This window comes from Anoplopoma fimbria, chromosome 17 (assembly GCF_027596085.1).
Source record: "Anoplopoma fimbria isolate UVic2021 breed Golden Eagle Sablefish chromosome 17, Afim_UVic_2022, whole genome shotgun sequence".
Lineage (NCBI taxonomy): Eukaryota > Metazoa > Chordata > Actinopteri > Perciformes > Anoplopomatidae > Anoplopoma > Anoplopoma fimbria.
Window position 1 is genome coordinate 7,089,031 of NC_072465.1, and position 7,364 is coordinate 7,096,394.

At 39.6% G+C, this 7,364-nt stretch overlaps 1 protein-coding gene across 1 annotated transcript; it reads right to left on the bottom strand.

The window, feature by feature from the left end:
• Positions 1-317: 317 nt before the first annotated feature.
• arl8bb (ADP-ribosylation factor-like 8Bb) lies at positions 318-5,722 on the bottom strand. The gene is made up of 7 exons (XM_054616767.1): positions 5,462-5,722; positions 3,887-3,967; positions 3,603-3,676; positions 3,250-3,343; positions 2,757-2,824; positions 2,306-2,376; positions 318-2,209 (listed from the first exon to the last, which is right to left on the bottom strand). Exons 1-7 carry the CDS (start codon positions 5,678-5,680, stop codon positions 2,160-2,162), a joined length of 657 nt encoding a protein of 218 aa, XP_054472742.1. The 5' UTR covers positions 5,681-5,722; the 3' UTR covers positions 318-2,159.
• Positions 5,723-7,364: the final 1,642 nt, after the last annotated feature.

Genomic DNA, 7,364 nt, shown 5'->3' on the forward strand with positions numbered 1-7,364 from the left:
AGGTAAGAATTGGTGAGACAGTAGCTGGAAAACTGAGCTGGAATCAGTCATCCCACTCATATACACTTAGTGCAACTCTGAAACTCTTAATATTGACATTTGCCAGGCCTGCACCAAATGCTGCCCTACAATATTCATTACATAAAAAAAGAGGAAAACAGGTTTATGATGCACCAATAGAGCACGTCAGGTTAAACTTCAGAGTGTTCAGTCTGTAGAGACTTTAAAGCTCCCATCCTTTACTATTATCCTTCCAAAGTCCTCTGCTTCCACCTAGTGGTGACTATCTACATTGACCACTGGATGCCACACTTGAAAACCTTAAAAATAAAAACAAATTTATTAGCAATCACAGGGGGGAAAAAAAAGAATGCATGACATCTACAGGAGCATTTGTTGGAATAAAAATGCTAAATCTTATTTACAAAGTCTGCAATTGAATGTGAATAAGTTCAGCACATGCACATACAAATTGCAAATAGGCTATATTATATTATATTATATTATTACACAGGTAACAAAAGCGGTTTCCCCAAAATTACCCACACAGTCACCTACATTTTAAAGCCCCTCACTGTTGCCGTGGTCCCAACGATCCGACATTTAGGGTTACCATGATCACAGACAGATGCAGAACATCATGTGTTGCGTGTGATTGATTTGTAGAAAAAAATTACAGTGAAATGCAAAAAGCCATATAGGTCTACGTAGAGCATTGAAGCAGTTATCAGAAACACTCACACAGAAAAAAATACAATTCCTAAATTGATCAAGATGCACTGGCCAAGCAAGGGATGAATAATATATAGTGATCGGACCTGTGAGGAATAATTCTTGTCGCTAAAAGGAAATTACATGGCAATTAATAAATGGCTTTTTTTTTTGCTAAGGCTTCCACAAAAAGACATCAGGGCTCAGACAAGGGTGTGGCAACTGGCAACGCATTTCTGACATCAAGCATCCGACCCTTTCATCTAACGGATTGTCTTCTATTCTCCGAAAGCTCTAGTCATCATGACTAACACTGGCTTTCTGTCATCCAACCCAAACAAAACAGGGATTATCAAACAGATACTTTGGGTACACCCATAACTGTTTTCAGACAATTTTCTTTAAAACCCTTTAACAACCTGAGAACTGCAAGAAAGAGTTAGCCCACATTTGGAGCTACATTAAAGTGTCACAGGCTACAGGTGAAACAGCATTCAAATAAACAATCAACTGGAAAACTAATGTAACATTTTCTCATTCACCTCGCATTAACCATTACTTCAGTCCTCATTATTTTCATTTTAAGTACAGCACTGTCTTTTTCCTCAGACATCGTAATGCGATTACAAAACATTAAAATTTGATTGTTCGAGTGGTGAGGTTAAGTGTAATCAGGGGATTTATGCTGCGTCTGGACCAAGTGTTTATTATATTAGTGGGTTAGAAGTGGCATTGGGCAATAACTGTCCGATTGGAACGCTCCCTTAATCGAAGGCACTTTAAACTCTGCTGACCTATCTAAGGATTTTATCTCAGGCAAAACAAACACTTACAGTCTTACCTTCTATTCATCTTCATGTTATGTGTAAACTTTGACTTAAGTCACTTAATAAAATAGATCCTTCCTCACACCAGCAAATAAAATGCAAGGTATTAGCACAAGCTACCATCGTCATTTGGCAAATAACTGTTAAAAACTACAATCGCAACCTCGTCATGTAAACACCAAATGTTGACAGCAACAGAACGGATGTCTACATGTGGGATTAGAAGGAGGTCCATCCTAGTTTGGCTGGGGGGAGAACACAGCGTAACATCACTAGATTCTTGTGTTGAAGGGAGCAGAAACCATAAAACAAAAAACAAAAAAGAAAGAAAAAAAGGAAACTCAGACACAGATCATGTTCATAATGACCAGCAATAAGGCATGATGGGTAAGGACGGTCCACCTTCTAGCAAAGTGCTTCAAGACTCCGGATAGTTGGGGCTGGCGGTAGTGCTGTACAGGGGGGCTACACATCTATGGTAGTGTACTGGGTGGTGCAGGTGGTGACGGTAGTGAGCAGATAGCTGGAATACTTCACAGAGGCAGTGGAGAGGATGGCTGTCGAGGTCCCATGACCATTAGGGGGCTGAGGCCAGAGCTGCGACTGGGAACGGCTTCATATTCAGCTTCTCCGTGACTTTGAATGCTGGATGAGCCACTGCAGCGTGATATCTGAGGAGACGGGGGGATATTTGACATTTTTAAATTAAATGAATTTGTATGAAGTGGTTGGATGTAGAATCATTTAAATTCTGATGTGCTCTTTACCTATATTGTCTTTCTCTTTGCAGGAGACAGAATAGCAGCAGATCTCTCTGTCCTGAATGCCAGATAGATTCCTAAAAAAGAAAAATAGGAAACATGAAACCTCTAAGTACAAATCACAGGCGTATGTTTAAGCGGATGAAAAAAGTTCTCCAAAGAAAGGATTAGCATTTGATTAGGTTTATTTTAGCCTCTACTGATCCATTAAAATATGCAATGATTGGCCCAAATTTGATCGACTCGCTACCGCTCTTACCTACCAACAATTGCCCCATTCCGATTTGAGTCCAGTTATATTTTGAGTACCGCCCAAATTACAATTTTTCCCCTGATACGGTCAATGATTCACCTTCACTATATGGCCATATGACAATAGGATGCTTTACATCTGAGGTAAGTCCTGATGTTTGTGCAGGATTATCAAAAAAAACCAATTTGGTCTCGAGTGCCTCACATTTTTTCAATGAGCTGCTTCTCATCAAGTGCGTTGGGTAGGTCTCGTTTGTTGCCCAGTACTAGAACCTGAAATGGGGGGAGGGGGGAGAAAAGGCTGATCAATATCCAGCAAAGCAATGTATCAGCATTATCCAACAGTGTGATCAGACAGTTTAAACGATTTCTCTCCACCATGTGCTTCAGCCATCACAGAATCCTTACTGTTAGGAAAAAATAAACTGCGTGTGTGTGTGTGTGTGTGTGTGTGGTGTCAAGTCGTAGCACCTATCGATTTAGCACGTCAAACCCTGTCCAGTCAATTACCCCGTCAGCTTAGATATTGAAAACTCATTAAAAAGAATCCTGGCTCGGGCTCAAATTACCACTTAGTGTTTCATCAAGCCACCCATCAGTTGAAATAATTATGAGTTTAATCCCCGCTTGTGATCAGAGTCGCTTGACCTTCAGAAATCATGAGATTTTAGGGCTAAAGACCACAAGTGTCCTCTTACTGGAATTCCTTGTAGCTGTGGTTTGTCTAAAAGGTTGTGCAGTTCATTTCTGGAAGCTTCTATCTTCTCTCGGTCTGCTGCATCCACCATGTAACTGCAAAGGGGGGGAGAGTTAGAGTTTGACAACACTAAAATTGAAAACCAAATATTTAAACCTCTTACAACATGAATTTTGTAATGACACAATTACATGCAGAGATACCAAGCCAAATGTACACATATTGAGTAAGCAGTGTATTGCATAAGTGTGTGTTGTCTCTTCAGTTTTTCAGGTTCCTAACCTCTGGAAGCCAAATAGTAAATGTGTGGCCACAAGGGCAACCTGCTGTAGGAAGTGGTGTTCGCAAACTTACACAATAGCATTGACTCCTCTACAATAGCGCTCCCACATGCTTCTGAAGCGAGGCTGTCCCCCTATGTCCCATATCTGAGGAAAGAAAAAACAGAATCAAAAATACAGTCATAAGTGAGTCAAAAGCCTCTGTCCTATTTTGTTCCCTTTATAAACCAATTATTGCACCATTAGTCTCTACAGTGCAGACCATACAGCTGTATGCTGGCACTGGGCCAGTTTAAAATAGAATTAAAATGGAGACAGTGAAAGCATCATGCTTGATGCGTTTGCTCATTAACCTACCTTTATTGTCACATTGCCTTTAGTGACCTTCCGCATGTTGAAGCCGACTGTGGGAATCATGTCTTCACTGAACTGGCCTGACTGCACGTGACAAAAGGCGGCATGTTAGTAATTACTGAAATAATAAGTGTTGAAATGGTTACAAATATCCACATGCATCCAATTAGTCTCTTTTCCATCTTGGTACTATTTAATTTCTACCATTTGTGTACACTAGGCCAGTGTCTCTACATCAGTATCACCAAATAAAAACTTGTCCACATTTAATTAGGTCTGTGCATTTTCCTCATATTGAAAAGTAAGTAAGCTTAGCTGAGATGAATCATCATGAATCAAATAAATATTGAATTACAAGGGTCCTTTTTAGCCGCTTGTTGACCTTTTACTCCATGATTCATTGTTAAGATGATGGCATCCATGCATCGGCATACGTAAGCTTCCAACAGAGCTTTCTGCAACCAGCCAGCGCTTTGTAACTCAACATTCCACAAGCTTAACATTCCATACGAGGCTTTTTATCCTTAAAAGTGGGGTCACGCTACTCTAAAGCCAACGTAGCCTGCTTAGATGAGAAAAAATTTGAAAGAAATTCAAATATGCTAGATAACTTAAATGACTTTTGTTCTATGGCTCATATACAACAAAGTGAAGGAGATGGCAGTTTTGTTCTAACCTAAATCACTAGACGTGACTACAATAACTTAAAAAAATGAATCCTGTAAAAGGGGAGCCTACAACTAGACTTCTTAAGACTACAGTGTGGTCTTTCACCCAGATACACAGACATAAACAACAGCAGCGTACACAATCTAAGCCTTACTTCACGCCCACCAAAGGTTGTGACAGGCTAATAAACAAGCTAGACATGAAGACAAACTGGTCAAACAAAGAGGGAGGTTTTCATAAAAAAATAGTTTGAACATAAACAGTGCTACCTATATGACAACGTGCCACACATCTAAACTTAACAACAGAGGAAGGGGCGTGTATATATATATATATATATATATATATATATATATATATATATATATATATATATATATATATATACATACAGGACCCGATGACATTACTACATTTAGTTCTGTAGGCGTGGCATACAATCACATATTACAAGCATATCTAGCTATACATCTAGTGAAGTCATATTTATAATCTATTTCTAACAACATAGATAGTGAAGGCTCCATGCCTCGTTCGCTTTTACTAAATCCTAGATAAACACAGAGATGACATGCTGATATTACAGTTAGCTTGTGGGCCGTGCTGTCAACATGTCGTTGATGTTGACACCCGACAGCTCCACTCACATGACCCGTTTCAGAAGTAAGCGCACAGTCATACCGACAACTTCGTCACTCTAGCTAGCCAAACACCTCGCTACTGGGGGAGCCGCAGTGACTGTGACCGACGCTGTCCAGTCATACGGCTAGACCCCCGAATGTTTGCAACAATAACATGAATGCTGCAGCCATTACATTTCTTTTGTACCATGTTAAAGGAAACCCTTCCCAGGTAGTAGCGTTAGCCTGTCTGGGCCCCCACACTGACAGCTCTTGTTTTGCTACTTACTGCGATCACGTTGACGAATGTGGTTTTTCCGGAGTACTGAAGTCCCACCAATGTAAGCTCCATCTCCTCCTTCCAAAAGATGGACCTGAACCAGTCCAGGAGCCTGTTAATGAGGGCCAGCATCTCGGATGATAAGGTGGTCTCGGTGCTCTGCAGGTCGTCTGGATGTGAGCAGGCTAGCAGCGGTCTACACAGGAAGTAGCTTAGCTGCTTTGTCATATCATGTGATCCGCTGTGTTGCTGGTCCCTGCGCGTGGACGAAGGTGCCGCGTGCCCGCTGAGGAGTGCGTGAACCTCACGGGAGCGCGCGCAGGGAAAGCGAAACTCGAGTGACTTTTAGTCAGTCTACAGTTGAGACGACGCGTTTATGTTTTAGAAAGTTACTAACCTTCAGGGTTCCCCGTTGAATCAGGTCCGTGGACAGCAAAGTTTCATGGGAAAAAAAGGTTCCACAGAGATTCCAAGTCAAACCTGGTCAAAGACTAAAGGAAAACATACACAGGCCTATTTAGTCAACATATAACAGGTGTTTAATTATTACTGTATAATTGATTGAGCAAGATTTCAAATCTGTTGGACAATGGATCCTAAGGTAGGCATTTCCATGGTAAATATCCACCGCTGATTAGTCATTTTATTTACTAATGTCACACTGTAAACATACTCTGTATGTCCTGCATTGAACACTTAATTAAGAGGTATTTAAGTTAAAGTGCTCAATACAGACAGAAATGTCTCCAGTGCCTGTTACATATACTATTACAATAACTATAACTCATGTTTTAATGTAAAAGCAGGGGTGAACTGTCCCTTTATTGTCTTGTTTTAAACATACCTATTCCCCTAAATTCATACTCTCTACTATTTCAAACAACCTCTGAATACATAATTATTTTATACTTATGCTTTGCATTAACGAGCAGTTTTAAGATCAACTAGATCACAACATTTGAAAGCATTTTAGTTAATAAATAATTAGGTTTTTATGTAATAGTCCAATTGATTTACAGTTCTTATAGCACACACTAAGTAATTAATGGTATTTAACTCCATATATATATATATATATGTAACGCAGTTACAAAGTGCTTTACAAAAAACGACTACCCAAAACATCATGAACACTCACAGATAACTAAAAAGTTAAAGGAGAAACTTTGTTTTTATTTTATTTCAAAGGGTTACATTATTGCCATATTAGAAAAAAAACTGCTGTATCATCAGTATCTCTTCTGATAAATATTTAAATGGGAAAGATAAGTATTGTAAAAGATAAATATATTATAGTGGTTGAATTATTCTTATGCAGTCATATCAATTGAATTTATAAAGGCCAATATCACAAATCTGCCTTAAGAGACCTTACAATCTTTGGCCTACAGTATTAGTGTTAAATCCAGGAATCTAACTATTAACTTGGGGTTTAACAAATCAGATACTACACACTCTAGGAAGCATGTGTTCCAAGCTAGTGTGTTTGTATGTGTCTGTGTCACAGAATTCCGCAGGACAAATCTCATGGTTGTGATGCATCAGCCACCATTCTAGAACCTTATGTCACAGTGTCGCAGGCTTCAGTTCATGAACACACAACTTCAGAAGTGAAAGGCAGTTTGATCGAACAGGTTGTCATTCAGGGGGAAAGATCAATTCAAACATTTTCTTTCTAAAGAAGAGATGAGCATCTGCTGTTGAAATGGACGAGAGGAAACAACAGGGAAGCACGTTCTTGCTGCAAAAAATGGACACGAGTTAACAACAGGAAGGTCCGCTGGCAAGGTCTTCAGTAAAGCTAAGTCTATTTTTCTTAAACTGCTTTAAGAACGGATACTTGAAAAACGTAAACCTATCCTTGCTTTGACAGAACTGTTACCAAATTGTTTGTGTTTGGCTACGGTTTAGA

What these genes read in the sequence shown, in the direction of transcription:
- arl8bb (XM_054616767.1), bottom strand. Translation starts at nt 5,680, where the DNA reads ATGACAAAGCAGCTAAGCTACTTCCTGTGTAGACCGCTGCTAGCCTGC. An exon ending in AAGGCAATGTGACAATAAAG is followed by an intron (nt 3,677 to 3,886) that starts GTAGGTTAATGA and finishes TTCTTTCCTCAG; the next exon opens with ATATGGGACATAGGGGGACA. An exon ending in CACAGCTACAAGGAATTCCA is followed by an intron (nt 2,825 to 3,249) that starts GTAAGAGGACAC and finishes CCCCCATTTCAG; the next exon opens with GTTCTAGTACTGGGCAACAA.